This window comes from Xenopus tropicalis, chromosome 8, assembly GCF_000004195.4.
Source record: "Xenopus tropicalis strain Nigerian chromosome 8, UCB_Xtro_10.0, whole genome shotgun sequence".
Classification (NCBI taxonomy): domain Eukaryota; kingdom Metazoa; phylum Chordata; class Amphibia; order Anura; family Pipidae; genus Xenopus; species Xenopus tropicalis.
Genome location: NC_030684.2, coordinates 13,490,284 through 13,512,489, shown reverse-complemented (window position 1 = coordinate 13,512,489; position 22,206 = coordinate 13,490,284). Strand labels below are relative to the sequence as shown.

The 22,206-nt window shown below is 44.3% G+C and overlaps 1 protein-coding gene and 1 long non-coding RNA gene across 7 annotated transcripts; one reads left to right on the top strand and one right to left on the bottom strand.

Annotated features, from left to right (window-relative positions):
• Positions 1–8,431: 8,431 nt before the first annotated feature.
• On the bottom strand, positions 8,432–21,824 carry LOC105945862 (lysine-specific demethylase 5A). 6 transcript variants are annotated; one of them, XM_031892297.1, is made up of 6 exons: positions 21,551–21,824; positions 15,598–15,933; positions 14,761–15,167; positions 11,614–11,691; positions 8,948–9,070; positions 8,432–8,742 (listed from the first exon to the last, which is right to left on the bottom strand). In XM_031892297.1, the coding sequence occupies exons 3-6, from the start codon at positions 14,779–14,781 to the stop codon at positions 8,545–8,547; spliced, it is 420 nt and encodes a 139-aa protein (XP_031748157.1). In that variant the 5' UTR covers positions 14,782–15,167; positions 15,598–15,933; positions 21,551–21,824; the 3' UTR covers positions 8,432–8,544. The 6 variants fall into 6 exon arrangements, 4 of the variants coding, with proteins under 4 accessions (XP_031748157.1, XP_031748156.1, XP_031748158.1 ...); XR_004219948.1 differs by lacking the exon at positions 8,432–8,742 and adding an exon at positions 20,187–20,384 and having other exon boundaries at positions 8,981–9,070; XR_004219949.1 differs by lacking the exon at positions 21,551–21,824 and having other exon boundaries at positions 8,968–9,070; positions 15,598–16,706.
• Positions 8,672–9,146, top strand: LOC116406999. Its single transcript, XR_004219960.1, has 2 exons — positions 8,672–8,764; positions 8,924–9,146. It is a non-coding gene; the product is annotated as an uncharacterized LOC116406999 (long non-coding RNA).
• Positions 21,825–22,206: the final 382 nt, after the last annotated feature.

Sequence of the window (22,206 nt, the reverse complement as noted above, 5' to 3'; positions counted from 1 at the left end):
GCCCATGGTGTGTACAGCTGGTCACTTTAAGAGGGTGCAGAGGGTACTGCTTGGTGGGTTGTTTGGGTTGAGAATGGCTACTGCTAGTAAGGGAGTGGGAGTAATGGCTAGCAGTAGCCATTTTCAACCCAAACAACCCACCAAGCAGTACCCTCTGCACCCTCTTAAAGTTACCAGCTGTACACACCATGGGCACGAGTTTGCATGTCTGGTCGTCCTAAAGAGTGGCTACTGCTGAACGCTGCTAGGTGGCCGAGTGGCTACTGCTGAGCACTTTATTGGGGCAGTGTGTGTGTCCTGCTGGTCAGAATAAATGGGGTAACTGAGAAACTTTAACTATTGGACAATGTATTCAGGTGACTGTATGTAATGTTTGGTGCAATATGGGCTTAGAGAGAGCACTGTTTGGGGCAGAATGGGTACTGCCCTATAGGGCAAAAGTAATATTCATGGTTACTATATGGTCAGAATAGATACTGCTGTGTATAGTGTGGGGGGGGAAGAAAAATTCAACGAGGTGGGGCCCATGCTGCAACTTATACCTAACCACGACCCCTATCTGGATGCTGACATGGAAATTTTATTAAATAATTTGATTATTGAAACTTAGTAGCGGCTGCATTTCCCACCCTAGGCTTATACTCGAGTCAATACGTTTTTCCAGTTTCCTTAGGTAAAATTAGGTACCTCGGCTTATACTCGGATCGGCTTATATTCGAGTATATACGGTATAAGGGATAATGTACCCCCTACTGTAAATGATAAGGATATTAGCAGTCACTGAGGGGTTTCTGCCCATATAAAGGCACAAGGCTGCAGGCTGAGTTATACAGGGAACTCTGAGTATCACTCATGTATTATAAAGGATATTGTACCCCCTACTGTAAATGATAAGGATATTAGCAGTCACTGAGGGGTTCTGTGCCCATATAAAGGCACAAGGCTGCAGGCTGAGTTATACAGGGAACTCTGAGTATCACTCATGTATTATAAGGGATAATGTACCCCCTACTGTAAATGATAAGGATATTAGCAGTCACTGAGGGGTTCTGTGCCCATATAAAGGCACAAGGCTGCAGGCTGAGTTATACAGGGAACTCTGAGTATCACTCATGTATTATAAGGGATAATGTACCCCCTACTGTAAATGATAAGGATATTAGCAGTCACTAAGGGGTTCTGTGACCATATAAAGGCACAAGGCTGCAGGCTGTCTATTAAAAATGTGTGCTTTGTAAAGAAATGTACAAACATTTTTTACAAAATTTACACTTAAAGAAATGTAGTGAATACAGGAAGAAAGTGATTTTCCAATAAAAAGTCCCTTTTGTTGTTACACGAGGAAGTGGCTGCTTTGTGTGTTGCTCCCTGACAGGTATCTAGGGAAAGATTCCATGAGTAAACTGTGCCCTTAAGGACCCACAGAGCGAGTTATTTGCCTGCTATAGATCACTGCTACTGTTGCGACTAAACGCCCTGAATTGGCAATAATTGCAACAAGAGAAGCTGCCGGTGGAAAGGCCGACACATCACTTGGGCTTAGGCTTTCCGCAAGGTTTTCGTGAGACTTCGGAAAGCCAAAGTGATGCATCAGACTCCTAAGGTACACTGCCCCTTTAATTACACTTTTGTATTTCTTCTCATTAGCCTTTTCAAGGCACAGTAGAGTTATAATGCCCTTTGGACACATACAGGACCAATATTGGGACAAAACTCTTGCCACTACCCTGCCAAGCTCGGTAAATCATTGTAGGAGGCTTGGACCTAAATACATGCAAGAGAGTGCTCCAATGAGAATCTTTGCTTTGTTCACGTGATTGCTGCTAATAAATGGTACATTTTTCCAGCAATAATCAGTAAAGCAGCATTGTGTGAGTCTTTCCTGATGCTTGATTATCATTTCATAGCAGAAAGAAAGTAATCTCCCTATGTTAGATAAAAGCAAGATGGCTGAAAAAAGACAGGAAACAGCTGGAGGACTTGGGAATGGCTGTGGATGGGGTACAGGCTTATGAATTAGGCTTTTTTTTCCTGAGATAGGTACAAGCAGTTGTGGTCATACCCAGTAAAATCTGCCCATTTGGCGAGGTCTGAAGGACCTCCTGTATATAGGGTTGCCACCTGGCCGATATTTTACCAGCCTGGCCAGTAAAAATTATGCTTAATGCCAATGTTAATAGGAAAAGAATGACTACCTCAACTTTCGGTTCCCATTAGTGTCAAAGGGCAACCATGAAATGTTCCTGCCGAGTATGAGGAAATACCTGTGTTGGAACAGTGTTACGTTATGTCTGTGTGTGTAGCAAGCCAATCTTGGAATGCATTCCGACTGTAGCTTTGCCTTTAGAGGCAAGTTAAATGAATCCTGATAAAGCTGAGCATAGTGTGTGTGTGTGTGTAAAGTAGGGTCAATAAATGTCCAACCGGTACTCATGCAAACAAGTGCAGTCCAATGTATTCATTGTAGGCTGATTAGTTCTCATATACAGGTATGGGATCCGTTATCCGGAAACCCGTTATCCAGAAAGCTCCGAATTACAGAAAGCCTGTCTCCCATAGACTCCATTTTAATTAAATAATAAAACAGTACCTGTACTTGATGCCAACTAAGATATAATTACCTCTTATTGGGGGCAGAACAGCCCTATTGGGTTTATTTAATGGTTAAATGATTCCCTTTTCTCTGTAATAATAAAACAGTACCTGTACTTGATCCCAACTAAGATATAATTACCCCTTATTGGGGGCAGAACAGCCCTATTGGGTTTATTTAATGGTTAAATGATTCCCTTTTCTCTGTAATAATAAAACAATACCTGTACTTGATCCCAACTAAGATATAATTACCCCTTATTGGGGGCAGAACAGCCCTATTGGGTTTATTTAATGGTTAAATGATTCCCTTTTCTCTGTAATAATAAAACAGTACCTGTACTTGATCCCAACTAAGATATAAATAATCCTTATTGGATGCAAAACATTCCTATTGGGTTTAATTAATGTTTTATTGATTATTTAGTAGACTTAAGGTACAAAGATCCAAATTACAGAAAGACCCCTTATCCGGAATACCCTTTGTCCCAAGCATTCTAGATAATGGCTCCTATACCTGTAGTATATTCGAGGATCAGGTTAAAATAAAATGATGTCTTCATACAATGAAGTTCATGGAGCCTTTGAGCAGACTAGGGGCCCAAAAATTCTGGGGGACCACATCTGGCCCACAGGCCTCCAATTGGACAACCGTGATCTAGACTGTTAGATGGTGCTTTGTTTCAATGGGGCAACTGGGAATGGGAAGGTCGATTTCCATGGATCAATAAGAATATAATAAAAGGTTCCAAAGCAACAGTTGATGCCAGTTTGGGAATGGCACACTTTTCCATATCCCCAGGCTGAACCTGGTGCAGCTACAGAAATATATATAAACCTTGTACAAACATAGCCACAGGCAGTCACAGAAACCCTATGAATATACACAATTGATGCATTACTGAGAATATACTCATCCCACAAGTTGCCTGACTCTTAGGTCAGTAGGTAGAAATGCAGGAATCGGGTACACCGGGGCATCTAAAGCTGAGCTTCATACGTATGGGCCGTAGCAAAGAGCTTTCTGAGCGGCTGTCTGGGTCAAAACCAGACCCTAGTTGCACCCACCAGTGATGTAGGCAGAAGTGGTCCATGTACAGGCCCAAAGTGGGCAACAAGGGGCTCAGGCCTTGGGTCTGTGTGTACATGACCAGCATGGTGTTTAATCAGTGCTTAAGAAACTGCCAATAAATCACCATAAACCACTGCTTATTGCCTCCCAATACTCCCTGATAGCTGCACCCATTGCCAAAGGCATTGTAGTCCCTAAAATCATGTTGAGTAAAGGACTTTGCCCCAACCTGCTGGGTGGATTACCCAATCTAAAGGGCTTGTAAACCCTGCTGCACTGCATTGCTCAACCCAACTGTATTTAGTTGGTGCCGGACTACAAATCCCAGAATAATGCAATATATAATGAAGGCTGAGGCATGCTGGGAGCTGTAGCCTAGAAACATCGGAGTTGTATTCTTAAAGCAATATTGCTCAATGAAATGTATTGAAAACTTTTCCCCAAATCTCCAGCGACCCCTCAAAATTAAAAAAAATCCCCCAATGAGAATCCCAGCTGATGTGAGTAAATCCGGCTCCCTGTTCTCTGTTCCTGCAATTGGAGTTGGGAGCAGGGCCGCCATCAGGGGGGCACAGGGGGTACGACCGGGCATTTTTAGCTGGGCTGGGCCCAATCTTCAGTTGCGTCTTCCTCTACGTGCCGCGGCTCTCTGCTGCATCCTCGCTTTTATAAGGTTGCGCCCGTGCGTACTGACGTCACACGCACAGAGCACAACCTTATAAAAGCACAGAAGCAGCTGGGAGCCGCGGCACAGAGAGGAGGACATCATGGGAGCAGGACGCTGCTGGGAGGAAATTGAAGGTGCTTGGGGCCCTGGGGGAAGCTGAAGGATGCCCTGGGGGAAGCTGAAGGATGCCCTGGGGGAAGCTGAAGGATGCCCTGGTGGAAGATGAAGGATGCTTTGGGGGGGGGCCCTGGTGGAAGATGAAGGATGCTTTGGGGGGGTGCCCTGGTGGAAGATAAAGGATGCTTTGGGGGGGGGGCCCTGGTGGAAGATGAAGGATGCTTGGGGTGGGGGGGCCCTGGTGGAAGATGAAGGATGCTTGGGGTGGGGGGGCCCTGGTGGAAGATGAAGGATGCTTTGGGGGGGGGGGGGCCCTGGTGGAAGATGAAGGATGCTTGGGGTGGGGGGGCCCTGGTGGAAGATGAAGGATGCTTTGGGGGGGGGGGGGCCCTGGTAGAAGATGAAGGATGCTTGGGGTGGGGGGCCCTGGTGGAAGATGAAGGATGCTTGGGGGGGGGGCCCTGGTGGAAGATGAAGGATGCTTGGGGGGGGGGCCCTGGTGGAAGATGAAGGATGCTTGGGGGGGGGGCCCTGGTGGAAGCTGAAGGATGCTTGGGGGGGCCGGAGGATGCTGGGGGTGCCCTGCGGTATGAGTAATTTGGGGGAGGACCACTGATGTTTTAGGGGGCCCTGGGCTGGCTAGCAATGATTTAGGGGGTACCTGCCCTGGCACCAATGCAAAACGTAACCCCTGGCTACCAATGTCTGTATGTCTTTTGTATTGATGGGGGGTGTGGGAGGGGCCATTGGGGGTGTGGGAGGGGCCATTGGGGGTGTGGGAGGAGGGGGGCCCAGAAATTTTTTTTGTGAGGGGCCCCGTGATTTCTGATGGTGGCCCTGGTTGGGAGCAATAAGCACAGTTTCCCAGCACTGAACAAGTCTGTCCCTTTATCCCCATGTCTGATTCCTGTGCCATATAATGACGGGGAAAAATGCCATCATTATCTCTATATGTAAGGTACCAGCAAGATGGCTGACACAGTGCTGGGAATCGGGATTCTTAGTGGTGAATTCTATTGCATTTTGGTCAGTAGAATTCTCATTAGTGAGTTTTATTGCATCTATAATTATGTTTTTGGGCAACTTCTATAGCATAACTAGGTTTATAACCCCCTTCAGGGTCCGCAGTGAGGTGTGGAGTCATTTGTCATTGTTACTTTTTATTACCTATCTTTCTATTCAGACCCACTCCTATACATATCCCAGTTTCTCATTCCAACCACTGCCTGGTTGCTAGGCTAGTTTGGACCCTAGCAACCTTATTGCTGCTAAAAGGCCAAGACGGAGAGTTGCTGAATATAAAGCTAAATAATTCAAAAAACACAAATGTATGTATGTATGTATATCTTTATTTATAAAGTGCTACTTATGTACACAGCGCTGTACAGTAGAATACATTAATACAAACAGGGGGTTATTAAGAAAATAATAGATAAATACTCCGTATAACAATAAATACAAATAAATAAATACAAATAAATACAAGATACAGTTGCAATAAGTTAAGAGTCAAAGACACAAGAGGATGGAGGTCCCTGCCCCGAAGAGCTTACAATCTAGATGGGAGGGTAACTTACGGACACAGTAGGTCACAGTGTCACAAATAATAAAAAAATGAAAACCAATTGCAAATTGTTCAGAATAGCACTCTACAGGGTTGGACTGGGCCGCCGGGACACCGGGAAAAATCCCGGTGGGCCCTGGCCCTAGTGGCCCAGTCCGACCTTTGCCGGCGCTCCCCCTTCTGACTGTTCCGCCCCGATGCGTTCAATTTATACGCAATCAGGGAGGACGTCAGGTGGGGGGGTTGGGGGGGCCCCTGGGGGGGGTAGGGGACACGGCTGCAGGGCACCTGCAGGGCCCCTGGGGCGGGAGCCCCGGTGGGCCCTGCACCCCCCAGTCCGACCCTGGCACTCTACACAACATACCAAAAGTGAATTTACTGAAGAACATGTTTACAAACAAGGAGTCAAGAAACAGGGCCGGAACTAGGGGTAGGCAGAAGAGGCAGCTGCCTAGGGTGCAACGATGGAGGGGCGCCAGGCAGGAGCCTCTCCTGCCTACCCCTAGCGCTACTTTGTCATTGCCTGCGCCGCTTGTCATTAGCGGCGGAAGCAATGACTGAACTAACCGCCCCGCCCCCTCCCACCTCCTCCTGTGAATTGGGGCGCATGCGCCGTTCGGGGGGCAGGGAGGTGGGCGGAGTTTGCCGACCGGGTTGCCTAGGGCGCCCGGTCGGCTTGGCCCGCCCCTGACAAGAAATCCTGGTTTTTTTGATAGAGGACTCAGCACAGCGTTTCTGTGAATGCTTATGGCTGTATTCACGTAGACTGTTCTGATAAAGCTTACTTAGCATTGCAAGGGGAGAGCACCCCTTACTCTCTTAGTAGTTAAGCCAATGCCCAGCATTATTGCCAGGATACAGTAGTTGGAGTGAGCTCGGCAAAGCTCTGGCGCACAAGAATATTCCGGCCCTGCATCCAAATTTAGAGTTCTACAAGCCTCCAAGATCCAACCGAGAGGTGAGTTTGTGACTTTAATTATACAATAGAAGGAGGAGGAGGAGGAGGAGTACCATGGTGCTCGTGCATTTCCCTCCCAGGGATGGGTACCTGACCTTGTGCTGCTTATTGTTTCATTAGGAAATCCAACTGAATCTCAAGGCTCCGGGGCTTTTGCTGAACTGACTCTCAAATCCCTCACATCCTTCTCATGCCCCATTCGCTGTTTGGCGGATGCCGTTGGGATTTATCAGGCCTGTGACCTGAGATTAGTGGCTGAAAGTGAAGGTCACACACACCAGCCTCCCCCTTAGCCGTATAGCAGGATGGATTATAATTCCCTGCAGCCATCAACTATATGTTTAAAGGGCACCGCTCACAATTAGATGCGGCCAAATAAAGCCCTGACCACTCTTTAATACCGGCCACATATTGAATCCACGCCTTGCATGGCTAATTAACAAATCATTGAGATGCATGCTGCAGACTGAACTGGTTCATGTACAGCCATGCAGCATGCATCTATATGAATTGCTAATTAGCCATGCAACATGTGGATTCAATATGTGGCCAGTATTAAAGGGGTGAGGTGGCAACCCTAGAACTTGGCAGGACCCACACACAGACCAATAGGCTACCAGCTTGGCTGGGTGGGAACTGAACTGCCACCACTTTCCATAGAAGGACACTGAGCCCTGAAAGACTTAAAGGGACAGTAAGACCAAAAATGTAAAGTGTAGCAAAGCCCTGCAAAGGTAAAAGTTTGTGTTTGCTTCAGAAAGACTACTATAGTTTATATAAACAAAGCTGCTGTGTAGCCCCGGGGGCAGCCATTCAAGCTGGAAAGAAAAGCACAGGTTACATAGCAAATAACAAATAAGCTTTCTAGATTCCCATTGAATTCTACAGAGAATATCTGTTATCTGCTACGTAACCTGTGCCTTTTCTCCTGTTTTTCCAGCTTGAATGGCTGCCCCCATGGCTACACAGCAGCTTTGTTTATGTATAAACTATGGCAGTCTTTCTGAGGCAAACACACAGCTTTTACCAGTTCAGGGCAACAGTACATTAACCCATTATCCAGAAAGTTCCGAATTACTGAAAGGCCGTCTCCCATAGACTCCATTATAAGCAAATAATTCTAAATTTTAAAAATGTTTTCCTTTTTCTCTGTATTAATAAAACAGTACCTGTACTTGATCCCAACTAAGATATAATTACCCCTTATTGGGGGCAGAACAGCCCTATTGGGTTTATTTAATGGTTAAATGATTCCCTTTTCCCTGTAATAATAAAACAGTACCTGTACTTGATCCCAACTAAGATATAATTACCCCTTATTGGGGCAGAACAGCCCTATTGGGTTTATTTAATGGTTAAATGATTCCCTTTTCCCTGTAATAATAAAACAGTACCTGTACTTGATCCCAACTAAGATATGATTAATCCTTATTGGATGCAAAACAATCCTGTGAGGTTTAAATGATCCAAATTACGGAAAGAACCCTTATCTGAAAAGCCCCAGGTCCCGAGCATTCTGGATAACAGGTCCTATACCGGTACCTTTACTAAAAACTGAAACAGAAGGTTTCTCTCTAGAATATTCTAGGTGCATTTCTTACCATCAGGCTGACGCCAGACTGGAACAGCTCGTAGGGGTAGAGGATTCGGTCATAGTGCAACTTCAGAAGAGAGCCTGTGCCTTTGCCTGGCTGGTATCCCATCCGATTGCCCACCTGAGACCATTTCTTCTCTTTAGTGACAACCTCAAAGCCCCCCTCACTGGAAACCACCTGGAGTGAAAAAGGAAAGAAGGTAACAGTCTACGGATGGCTTTGGGCAATAAGGCCCTTTCTGTTCTTTTAGAAAGGTGTAATTATATAAACTTCCTGCAGTTATTTAATTACAGTAAACCATTTAATCCTGGCGCAGAAGACACTGCAAGATGCTAATGCGTATGTTGTTTATCTGCAGAACCACCTGTCCCTGCACGCCCACCTTGCTCAGTGCATACACACCCAACAGCTTGCCATCCACCACTGGAATTCTGAGCGCGGAACCTTGCAGCTCCCAAAATTTTCCCAGCTGATCCAAGAAATCGAGTTTGACACGGGTCATTGCCTGGATGAAAGAAAATTCCGACAGTCAGGGTGCAAGCCTGCAGATAACATACTATACTAAAGCAAAGAGTAATTAACTTATAGCCTTACGACTGCTGTGAACTACAACTCCCAGCATTCTTTAGGGCTCTGGCACACGGGGAGATTAGTTGCCCGCGACAAATCTCCCTGTTCGCGGGCGACTAATCTCCCTGAATTGCCATCCCACCGGTGAAAATGTAAGTCGCCGGTGGGATGGCACACGCTGCGCAGGAGATTTCGGCAAATCGCCGAAGTTGCCGCAATCGCGCCGCCGTGTGTGCCATCCCACCGGCGACACATTTTTGCCGGTGGAATGGCAATTCGGGGAGATTAGTTGCCCGCGAACAGGGAGATTTGTCGCGGGCGACTAATCTCCCCGTGTGCCAGAGCCCTTATAGGTGGAAAGCTGCTGTAAATTGTCTACCCTAATTCTAACATCAAACCTGAACACTTATTTCTATATTTAAGTTCTACAATACAATCAGTATTACGGCCAAACATATACATAGCCACTTGCAGTTGTCCAGCGATGTAAAGTTACCAACAATATGGTCTATAACACACTGGACTTTTTAACTTCCTTTTCTCTTTTTGGAATTGTAGTTAAAATTCACAGTGTTTTCAATAAAGTCTAAGGGGCTGATTTACTAACCCACGAATCCGACCCGAATTGGAAAAGTTCCGACTTGAAAACGAACATTTTGCGACTTTTCGTATGTTTTGCGATTTTTTCGGATTCTGTACGAATTTTTCGTTACCAATACGATTTTTGCGTAAAAACGCGAGTTTTTCGTATCCATTACGAAAGTTGCGTAAAAAGTTGCGCATTTTTCGTAGCGTTAAAACTTAACGCTACGAAAAATGCGCAACTTTTCGCGTAAGTTTTAACGCTACGCAAAATGCGCAACTTTTTTACGCAAAAATCGTACTGGATCCGAAAAATTCGTAAAGAATCCGAAAAAATCGCAAAACATACGAAAAAATCGCAAAGTACCGATCATTACGAAAAAAACGCAATCGGACTCCATTCGACCCGTTCGTGGGTAAGTAAATCAGCCCCTAAGGGTTACAACCTTAAGGGTGAAGAACACACAGAGCTACTAGTAGCAGCTACTTTTTCATGGCTACTAAATGCCAGAAAATCCCCTGCCATAGACAATACTGAGAATTGCCTCTGCTAAAACACATGTAGAGACAATTATCAGTAAATGATCAGCATTGTCTATTTTAGTAGCCACGACAAGTAGCTGCTACTAGTAGCTCTGTGTGTCTTCACCCTTAATCTTGCAGAAAATGAAGAATATTCTAGTCTCCTGGGCATCAAGGGGGAAAAGTGTGTATTGGACTATAGCTTAATCCTTTCCTGTTGCAGCCTAGTGGCTTTTAATAAGGTGGCCTACTCACCTCCCAGGGGACATACACATAATTGCTGGAGAGGGAACATAGCATGGGAGGAGGCGCTGCATCACTGTGCAGCATAAGCAAGCGGAACTGGCACAACAGGTGTGCAATTGGCTCCATACACTCCCTTCATGGCAGGTAATTAAGAGGAATAAACAAAACATGCAAATGCACAGGATATCTCCAGCCTATATCATAACAAGGGAAACATGTACCTAATCTGTACTGCTGTGTATTTTTCTGTCTTTTTGTCCTTGCCACATATCCAAGCTCATTAATTTAAGAATGGGATACCCAACAGGTGGCCCTCCTGCTATACTTCTTCCATATTCCCCTGCTGAATCGGAAGCCATGCTAGAACTGCTTTTGTTTAAGCTGCCAGGGAGTTATGATGTTATGCAGTGTGATTCCAGTCTCTATAAATGACTTCTGCCCACATCCGCATTTTAACAATGCAAGATCATAAAGTCAATTAAACATACACGTTTGTTTATATAGCAAAGGTTCTATTTAGCTATGACTGGTCTAGAGCAGTTAGAATAATGAAAGTAAATATCGGCTACTGTTCTGGAACAAATACGATACTGCCTAAAGGTCCCCATACACGGGCCGATTGTAGCTGCCGATATGGGTCCCTTAGACCGATTCAGCAACTAATCGGCCCATGTAGGGGCACTAACGACGGGCCTGCCCGACCCATATCTGGCCTGAAATCGGGCAGATATCGATCGGCAGGTTAAAAAATCTAGTCGGATGGGGGACCGTATCGGCTCGTTGATTCGGTCCCCAAACCGACTTTGCCTATACCCGTCGTTATAATTCGATCGTTTGGCCACACGATCAAATTAGCCTGGATTCTCCTGATATCGGGTGAAGATCCGCTCGCTTGGCGACATCGCCAAGCGAGCGGATCTGAAGGTGTATGGCCACCTTAAATCCAAATATCTGTATATAACTAATAGGGATATGGAAAACCAACCCAAGTTGGTCAAGCTTCTAACTAACAATTTTGTTAATGTCCATATCCTCAAGTTCCAACATGTTAATGTAGCTACAAAAACAGCAGTTTGTAATAACCATGATCTGGGTTTATTCCCAGCACAATAATCACAGAAACCTTACCTCTAGTTCGTTGAGGCGCTGTACCCGAGGGGTGAAGCAGAAGCTTTTGACATCGCAGGCAAAGGGCGGCTGCCAGTCCTGAGATAAAGGAACATAAAAGCAATAAAGCTAAGCTGTAACTGTGCCAATAACCAAAACTGGCTCTCTAGGGGGCTAAGAATAAATCTATAAAGCGCACAGGCAAACTAAAGGGAAATTCTAGGTTTTCTTTTCTATAGTACAAATAATATAAACCCTGCCTGTGCTACTAAATCAGCAGGGGAGACACACTAGGGGATTACTGCTGGCATTAAGCATTTTCATGGTTAAAGTAATAGCTCTGCTAAACGTTTAAACAGTTTAAATACCTACAGGTGTCAGGAAGGTACCTATATAATATAAACCCACACAAATAATATGTATAGGATTTATTTTTAATTAAATAAATAGAATACAAACTTCATAGGAAAAAAACTCCCAGTGGGCCCCCTTGCTCACCCAACCATTTGCCTTGTATGCCTACACCATGGCCATTACTCAATTCTATGAGAAGAAACTAAAGAAATAAAGGAAAGGATAGATAATAGTATGTAAAAATAAGTAATTAAGAAATTAAAGAAAGTGAGTGAACTGGGAAGGAATGGTGGTCTGGACAGTGGGCCTAAGGTTTTCTGGTGGGCCCTTGGCACCCCAGTCCGACACTGGTGGCTGTTATCTAGAAGCAGCAAACTGCAGCTTAAAACTAGGGATGCAACAAATCCAGGATTCGGTTCGGAATCCAGGAATCTCGCCCAAACCCCAAAATAGTGGCTTCGGTGCATCCCTACTTAAACCCCAGGTATAACCCTAATGTGTACAATAAAGCTGCAGTGTTGGGATTTTAGGAAAAATAGACTACAAAGTAATGGCAGAGAAGATTAATTTCACTAATTGGACTTCCCTTCCATTTGTAATCATTGGAGCAAAAACCCTGGTCAGTACAGACAGCTTCAGTTCCATGTTGCCCCCGCCTCCCCCATAAGGGGGCATAAAGTAGTAAATAGGTTAAGAGGTGAGAAAAACAGCCAGTTGTAAGATTGGGGTAGAACCTGGAGAATTAACCCCCTGCATTGCAAACGTGGATATCGGCTGTTATAACGCTGATCTCACTACATAAAGGGGCGTATATACATTTTTTTTGTAAGCCAGACCAACACCTTATTGGTGTAAACAGCAGTTTTGTTCAATGACAATTATTTGCGACTGTGTATGAAAGGCTCTTAAGTTGGAAATACACAGCCAGCTCCACTGTTTTGTCAAGGTCACCAAATGAGTGGATCTGGGCTCGATTTGGACACCCTCCTCCTGGGCCAAATTGGGCCGATACGAATGTGGCCCAGGGGCCCAAGACAGGATTATACAGAAAGGCCCACAGACCAATTGGATGAAGGCAACATCAACGCACCTATTCAGTCCATGTTCAATCTGTCCGAATATCTGACAAACGTACAATACCCTGCTGACTAGGTCCTCCACCTCTTTCAGCAAAAAATAATACAAAAGTTCTTCTTTAACTACTTAAACTTTAATGGTTTGATTATAGTGACCTTTCAGCTTGGACACAACCACCCCACTACTGGCTGACTATTGCCTTCTTTGATTGTTAGAACAATAATATAATATCAAATAATAGAATAAATATTATCCATTGAAACTGCACCATATGCGATAGCCCAAAACAGTAAATGCAGTCGGCCATTAGCCACTCTGAACATGCATAAAGCAAATTTAGATAGAGGACACTTTCCCCATGATGTTTGGCCATATGGCCTGTATACATAAGTAATCCTTACAAATGCAAACAAACACACTTTGGGCATGATAGAATTTTGGGGTACATACCCTCAAGTTATGCCTCACGTGTCATGGGGTACATTTTTTCGCACAACAGGGCATGTAGTCATTATCCTCTGCCTATATAGCACCTACATATTCTGCAGCTCTCTTAGGGCTCTGGCACACGGGGAGATTAGTCACCCGCGGCAAAACTCCCTGTTCGCGGGCGCCTAATCTCCCAGAGTTGCCTTCCCCCTGCCATCCCACCGGCGAACATGTAAGTCGCCGGCGGGATGGCAGACGCCATCATGTAAGTCGCCCCGCCGCATCTGCCATCCCACCGGCGACTTACATGTTCGCCGGTGGGATGGCAGGGGAAGGCTACTCGGGGAGATTAGTCGCCCGCGAACAGGGAGTTTTGCCGCGGGGCGACTAATCTCCCCGTGTGCCAGAGCCCTTAGGGTGAAGACACACAGAGCTACTAGTAGCAGCTACTTGTCGTGGCTACTAAAATAGACAATGCTAATCATTTACTGATAATTGTCTCTACGTGTATTGTCTATGGAAGGGATTTTCAGTAGCTTGAAAAAGTAGCTGCTACTAGTAGCCCGGTGTGTCTTTAGGGCAGTGGTACACAGGGAGATTAGTGATGGGCGACTAATCTCCCCGCAATGCCATCCCACCGGCTAGAGTGTGAATTGCCGGTGGGATGGCATTCGCGTCGCTACGATGTCCCACGGTCGCTCAAAGTTTCCTCCAAAGACAACTTTGTGCGACATCGCAGTGAAGCATCCCACTGGCGATTTAAATGCTAGCCGGTGGGATGGCATTGCGGGGAGATTTGTTGCCCACGAAAAAGAAGATTTGTGTACCATGTACCACTGCCCTCACCCTTATACATCATTCTAATTAGTCCCTGCCTCCATGAAGTTTACAATCGAAGTGCCGATTTTACGCACACACTAAAGTCAGTATCAGGAGCACCTCAATCTGCCCGTATGTTTTTGGAAAGTGCAAGAAAATCCACCTGGGGGGGGGGGGGGGACATAAAAATTCCCTGAAGATAGTGCCCTGGCTGGAATCAAACTGACCGTAAAGCAGCAATGCCAACCAATGGGTCATTGGTTTCTAAAAAATGTGACCAAGAGCAAAGACTAATCAAACATCTGACATTTGTCATCAGCCTGTGTGAACTTATTATAATCATATATGTATATATAATAATAAAACTTACCGTATATAATGTGACTTGCACACAGTATGTATCAGCTCCCTGTTACAACTGCATCATTTATCCATAAGGAATTATTTCAGGCTCTCAGTGTACTGATAACATCCATCTATCAGACTTACCTTGGGAGGTTGGATTTGCATATCCCTGTCTTTTCAGCAATCGGTCGGATGCGTCCGATGAAACTCAGGGGATCAGAGAATTCCTCCCAGCTGGGCTCGAACACCGGGCATTCCGGAGGGGGCACAAATTCGATGTAGGCGGCCATTCCAAACAAGTGTTAATCCTCAGGTGGGTATAGAACTAGACAAGCGGTATAGTGCGGATAAGCATCCCAGATCTTGCTTGGATAAAGCCAGAGGCTCCTTTCTCTGTCATGAAGTAACGTCCCTCATCGAGTTTTCTCTGTGATCCTTCACTACAGCCACGGATTTACTCCCCGTCTCTCCTGTTCCCTCAGTAACCAGTGCCTGATGTTACCAACACCGGAGGAAGCAAATACAGTCTAACACTTAGGGATTCCCTGAGACTGTTGACAAAAAGATCACTTTATTCCCCTCGCTGGTGGTTGTGACACTGGGCTAACGTTGAGTTTGCACCCCAATATCTACAGGTACTCCCTGTGGCTTCTATTACTGTATCTCCCACAGCCCCCGGGACAGCAGGAACCCCCCTGTGAAGCCCACAGAGTCCCCTAATTCTGCCACAGAGGCAGGCAGTTACTTTTGCTGGGACAATCAAGACTCCCAAATATCCAACCCCCAGTTCCATATAATATAACGAGCTCTTTATTTCAGTTATTGGGGTACTCAGGGTGCCAAAGTTCCACTTTTTACTACTAGTTACTTTTGCTGAGACAATCAAGACTCCCAAATATCTGACCCCCAGTTCCATATAATATATTGAGCTCTTTATTTCAGTTCTTGGGGTACTCAGGGTGCCAAAGTTCCACTCCTTACCTGACTATGACACCCCAAGTCCCAGAGTCACCTTGTAGCAATTCCCTAAGTTAGAATTAATTTCTAATTTCAACAGACACCTCCTACCAGAAAGCCCCCAGTCTGTGCCACTAGGGTCTCTGCAGCCTCGTTTTGAAAGGCCCAATGATGTGCCCCCTCTCAGGCAACTTCCTGTTGCAATTGCCCCCCCTGGGGCTTCCTAGTACCCAGTCCCCTTCCTGAAGCCCAGCAGCTCCTTCAGCACATCCAGTACTTACAGTAAATTCCAGGCTCCAGTCCGTATCATTCCTAGGTCCATAAAGTCCTGATGCAACTTTGTAATGTGAAATTGGGGCCCTAAAGGATTAAAGAGGCTGGTTGTATAATCTCCAGGTATCCCTCCGCGCTAGTTAAAGCTATGTGGATTAATAACAGCCTGTAATGTGAAAAATAGCCGATAGATGGCGCTACATGAACATTCCTTTAGATAAAGGAGATCTTCACCTGGTTTTGCAAACGGTTGTTTCATCCGTGTGTAAAAAGTTTTTACAATTCCAGAACTGGAGTATAATCTATAGAATGGCTGCGAATGGGGGTGGAGTTGGGATAAAAATGGAATTAAGTGTCACAAATGTTCACACGCCTATTTCCTATGTAGAGGAAAAGTTAAATCAAAATCTTTCATTAGCAATGATAATTATAATGTATTAATGAAATTATAATACATATACTGTTATGAAGATAAAGACATGTTGTCATAATTCTCCTTTGCATATCGGGTATTCGTTTTGGAATCTAAACCTGAGGGAATTGTAGTTTAAACACATGTGGATAGCGATAGAATAAACTACAATTCCCAGAAGACACCTGGTGAGCGGGCGGGCCGACTCAAGTATCGCCCTAGCGGATTGGATGCTTCAATGATTCTGGATTGAACTGGGTGCGTGATTGGTTAAGCTTGCGGAGGCGGGCTGTTTGGATCGTAGAGTTAGGGGTGGGGTAACTGGTGGTAGGAGACCTGTGTAGTGGCTTGTACCAGAGCTCGTAAGGTGGGGTACAGGTACAGGTACGTACAGTGTGACATCTGGGGGCAGGGGTTATATAGATTTATGCACAGCTATAGCGCCATTGGATAGGTCTGTATGCTAAATAATGTGCCATACCCCGCACTTGACCCCCTAACCAATCATAGCTCTTATTTGGCACCCCCAGAGCTTTTATTGTGCTTTTTTTGTTCCCTCTATTAGAATAGGCATAAGGGTGGGTAACTAGACATAGGGGAACCTCCAGTAAGTGAATGTAGAAGCGCCTAATACATAGTGGGGCTGCAAGAGTAAAACTTATGGGAAATACTGTAGGGAACTCAATCTAGCGCTGGTAAAGCGATATGTACAATGGAAACAACGCGCGTTGCCATAGCAACCCCTCTCTCTTTAGCGCAAAAGGCCATGGTGTTATGGCATTGTGTCAGATGGAAGAATTTATATTACCCATATATAACCCATCATCCCTCTCCCCAAAGATTGGGAGAGTTGTATGTTTGTTTATTTATTATTTATTTATATACTACTTAACCGCTAATCATAAAGAAATAAAGAGATGTCTCGTTAAAACAGCCCATATCAAGCATATTCCTAATTAAAATGTAGATAAATTAGAAATAAATAAATACCAGGAATCCAATAATTGACCAAAAATAAGCTTAAAATTGAATTTAAAATGCCGCCAAGTCCAAATCTACATTGAGTCCTTCCGGATGCAATGTATTCAATTTAAAAATCCAAACGTTTTCTCCTTGTCTTAATCTAGTAAATCCGTCTCCACCTCTTAACTTGGGAGAAATATGCTCCAGTCCCATAAAGAATATCAAGGCAAACCTTATCTGCGCTTTAAAGATTACAAAACACAACAATATAGATATTAAGGTCTAGAAGGAAGGACTGTAAGAAAGAGAAAAAAAAAATATATATATTTTTGCAGTGCTAAATTGCCATTAACCAACATTAATAATTAGATGTAGCTGCCCTCCTCCCTACTAATCCTATAGTGCATACACAAATTATCTCCAAAGGAGTTGGCGCTAAAAACACCCAAAGAAGTGTAAAAATAATTGTATATTTATTATAGATAAATCAATGTGTTACATCAAAGTAGAATCAATTTTAAATAATAAAAAAAAAAATCATATACACCACTAATTAAAAATACCAATTAGATTATATATACAAGAGAAAATCACATAGGGCAGAAGACATTAAATATAGTAACAGAAACCATGTATTACTTCCCAATGATTTATTATTGAATTCCCAGTTAATGCATATCATTCCCTCAGGAGAAATCAATTAGAGTGTTTAAAAGAGAATTCATTGCTCTGACCCATATATGAGGAAATCAAGAGGGAAAATCAATAGAAATACACTGAATTAAAAATCCCACAGTATATCCCAATTATTAGAATAAAAAAGTGAGGAGCTTAAAACACCATAAAACAATTAATTGGATCCTTAATTAACTTCTCCAGATATCAGATGCAGTATTACACCGCCTATAGCCAATATATGGCTCTTAGCCCCACTGAGGGATATTTAATAAAGAAGTTACACAAATAAAACCCTTGTTTTCCCTCTTACTCTGTGCAAATACTAAGAATGCAGGCGTGCATATAGAGATAAAATTGCACACTATATGGTATTCAATTATCTCATAGCCTCCAAGTAACTACAAGCACACAATAAAACAGAGCCCTAACTGGGCATAAGAACAAATACACAACCCCCCTTGTCCCGGCCGGGAACTTACTAGGGATAAGACAGAGAGAGGCACATTGGCTGAGGGATGCGACTCACACGCTGTTCCTTTCCCTTCGGTGACGTCACCGGTAGGTGCCGAGTCTGTCAATACGGGTCCTCTCTCCAGTCAGTCCGACGCGTTTCGCGCTCTGCGCTTCCTCATGGACTATTGGGTTCCTATGGGCCAACCCCCTCTATATACCCGCCTGCATACTATTCTATACTACATCTACTTTGATGTAACACATTGATTTATTTATAATAAATATACAATTATTTTTACACTTCCATAAAGAATATCCCTTTGGGATCACTATTATTGTGAAACAGCTTAAAATGTCTCGATACCCCATGGTTCATTCTCCCTGCTTTACTGTTACGGATGTGCTCATTAACCCTACTTCCCACTGATCTTATAGTCCGCCCCACATAAACTTTGTTACACGGACAAGTGAGAGCATAGACTACATATGTTGTGCGACAATTAATAAAGGTCTTGGAAATTGGAATATCCCTATTGGGTTTATTTCATGGTTAAATGATTCCCTTTTCTCTGTAATAATAAAACAGTACCTGTACTTGATCCCAACTAAGATATAATTACCCCTTATTGGGGGCAGAACAGCCCTATTGGGTTTATTTAATGGTTAAATGATTCCCTTTTCTCTGTAATAATAAAACAGTACCTGTACTTGATCCCAACTAAGATATAATTACCCCTTATTGGGGGCAGAACAGCCCTATTGGGTTTATTTAATGGTTAAATGATTCCCTTTTCTCTGTAATAATAAAACAGTACCTGTACTTGATCCCAACTAAAATATAATTAATCCTTATTGGAAGAAAAACAATCCTATTGGATTTAATTAATGCTTTATTGATTTTTTTTTAGTAGACTTTAGATGTGGAGATCCAAATTACGGAAAGACCCCTTATCCTGCGCACTCTTGGTCCTGCACATTCTGGATAACAGGTTCTATACCTGTAGTTGCTTCTTTTTGCTCCTCCTATAGACAACTCTGGGACTGGTCCAGCTGGAGGGGGGTTAAAGGGGTTGTTCACCTTTTAATTAAAGTTTAGTATAATGTAGACTGCTGTTCTGAGACAATTTGCAATTGGTCTTCATTTTTTTTTATGAATTTACTTTTTGTTCAGCAGCTCTCCAGTTTAAAATTTCAGCAGTCATGTGGTTGCTAGGGTTCAAATTACCTTAACAACCAGGGACTGGTTTGAATAAGAGACTGATATATTTATAGGAGAGGGGGATGGATAGAAAAATGAGTAATAAAAAGGAGCAAATAATGGAAAAACTATAGAAAATAAATAATGAAGCCCAATTGAAACGTTACTTAGAATTGGCCATTCTACAACATACTAAAAGTTTAATGTAAAGGGGGAGCCTATTGGTCCGGCACTGCCTGAGGAAAAAAACTATTGCTCTGTGAATATAAAGTATTGTTATTTTATATTACTTATTTATATAGTCAGGCCCTCTCCTATTCATTTATCAGTCTTTCATTCAAACCACAACCCTGGTTGCTAAGGTAATTTGGATCCTAGCAACCAAACAGCTGCTGAAACGCCAAGCTGGAGAGCTGCTGGGCAAAGCTGAAATAATTTTAAAAAAACTACAAATAAAAAAAAAATGAAGACCAATTGCAAATTGTCTCAAAGGTAAACAACCCTCAGTTAAAAGGAGCTGTTGGTGGGAGCAGATTCTGCTCATTGGGGTAACACATTTACTCCCATTAGTCTAACTGGCCAATCAGGGCTCATCTCAGTATAAGCAGGTATACAAGTAGTTGCTAGGGGTTGTACCTTGCAGGGTATGAGTAGAGCTTGTTCCTTCCAGCAACCGGGGGTCTCCTCACCCAACTTAGTTGGCTGTATCGTCTCATCACCCTGGGGGGGTGCGTCTCTCCCCCTGTTGCACGGGGAAGTTGGAAATACAGGGTTATCGCTTTCGATGCTCAGGCTGCCCCCCATGAGCCGTCTCTGGATCACACTGTGTGGCTGCTGCAATCAGATTGGACCTTGATTATAATAATAGTAATGTACTGTTACCCTGCACTAGTAACCTAGGTCTATATGTTTCAGAAACCCTACTATAGTTTATATAAATACCCCGCTGTGTAGCCCCGGGGGCAGCCATTCCTGCACTGGTACAGCTGGGGTGTTTGCTACAGAAACCCTACTATAGTTTATATAAATACCCCGCTGTGGCTGTGTAGCCCGGGGGCAGCCATTCCTGCACTGGTACAGCTGGGGTGTTTGCTACAGAAACCCTACTATAGTTTATATAAATACCCCACTGTGTAGCCCCGGGGGCAGCCATTCCTGCACTGGTACAGATGGAGTGTTTGCTGCAGAAACCCTACTATAGTTTATATAAATACCCTGCTGTGTAGCCCTGGGGGCAGCCAAACTATAGTAGGGTTTCTGTAGCAAACACTCCAGCTGTACCAGTGCAGGAACGGCTGCCCCCGGGGCTACACAGCGGGGTATTTATATAAACTATAGTAGGAATTCTTAAGCAAACATGCAACTTTTATCAGAGCAGGGCAACAGGACATTATATTTAAATGCCCCAACCAGTAGCTCCGGGGCAACATGTTGCTCCCCAACCCCTTGGGTGTTGCTCTCAGTGCCCCCAAACCAGGGAGTTATTTTTGAATTCCTGACTTGGGGGCAAGTTTTGGTTGAATAAAAACAAGATTCCCTACCAAATAAAGCCCCTGTAAGCTGATAGGGTGCATAGAGGCTGCCTAATAGCCAATCACAGCCCTTATTTGGCTCCTCCATGAACTTTTATGGTGCTTGTGTTGCTCCCCAAGTCTTTTTACATTTGACTGTGGCTCCCGAGTAAGAAAGGCTGAGGACCCCTGATGTATATAGTCAACCAAACCGGGATCAGTGCTTTGCAAATGGTGGGGATTGAGGCTTAGGGGCCCCCCTAGGGCACAGCCCAAAGGCCAGTTAGGTTAACATTTAAACCAAGAGTAGCAGCGTTATAGGACAGCGAACCAACATGGCTGCGTAGAAATCATTGCAGTCTGCAGCATGCATCTATAGAAATCCCTGCAAGACATGAAAGCAGTCCCACATTTTGGCCCTGTAACTTGGTTCAGAGTTGCAAACATTAGTCTCACTGAGCAAGCGGGTCCCCCCCCTCCCACACTCACCAGGTCTTTACTGGTCCCCAGTCTCCGCAGCTGGTCCAGTGGCAGAAGATCCGCAGAGTCTTTGTGCACAAACTGCGTGGCTTGTTTGAGGCGTCTCTGCTGGTGCAGTATTGCTGAGCCCCTCAGATCCTTCTCCCTCTTTGGGGAGTCCCTGTTCTGTGTGTCTCTCCCAAGTCCCTGCATAGTGCAGGTTCAGGGTAATAAGCAGATCCCTATATGAGGTTCCGGGTAGGAAGCAGATCCCTATATGAGGTTCCGGGTAGGAAGCAGATCCCTATATGAGGTTCCGGGTAAGAAGCAGATCTCTATATGAGGTTCCGGGTAGGAAGCAGATCTCTATATGAGGTTCAGGTAAGCAGATCTCTATATGAGGTTCAGGGCAATAAGCAGATCCCTATATGAGGTTCAGGGCAATAAGCAGATCCCTATATGAAGTTCCGGGTAAGAAGCCGATCTCTATATGAGGTTCCAGGTAAGAAGCAGATCTCTATATGAGGTTCAGGGTAGGAAGTAGATCTCTATATGAGGTTCAGGGTAAGAAGCAGATCCCTATATGAGGTTCAGGGTAGGAAGCAGATCCCTAAATGAGGTTCCGGGTAAGAAGCAGATCTCTATATGAGGTTCAGAGTAAGAAGCAGATCTCTATATGAGGTTCA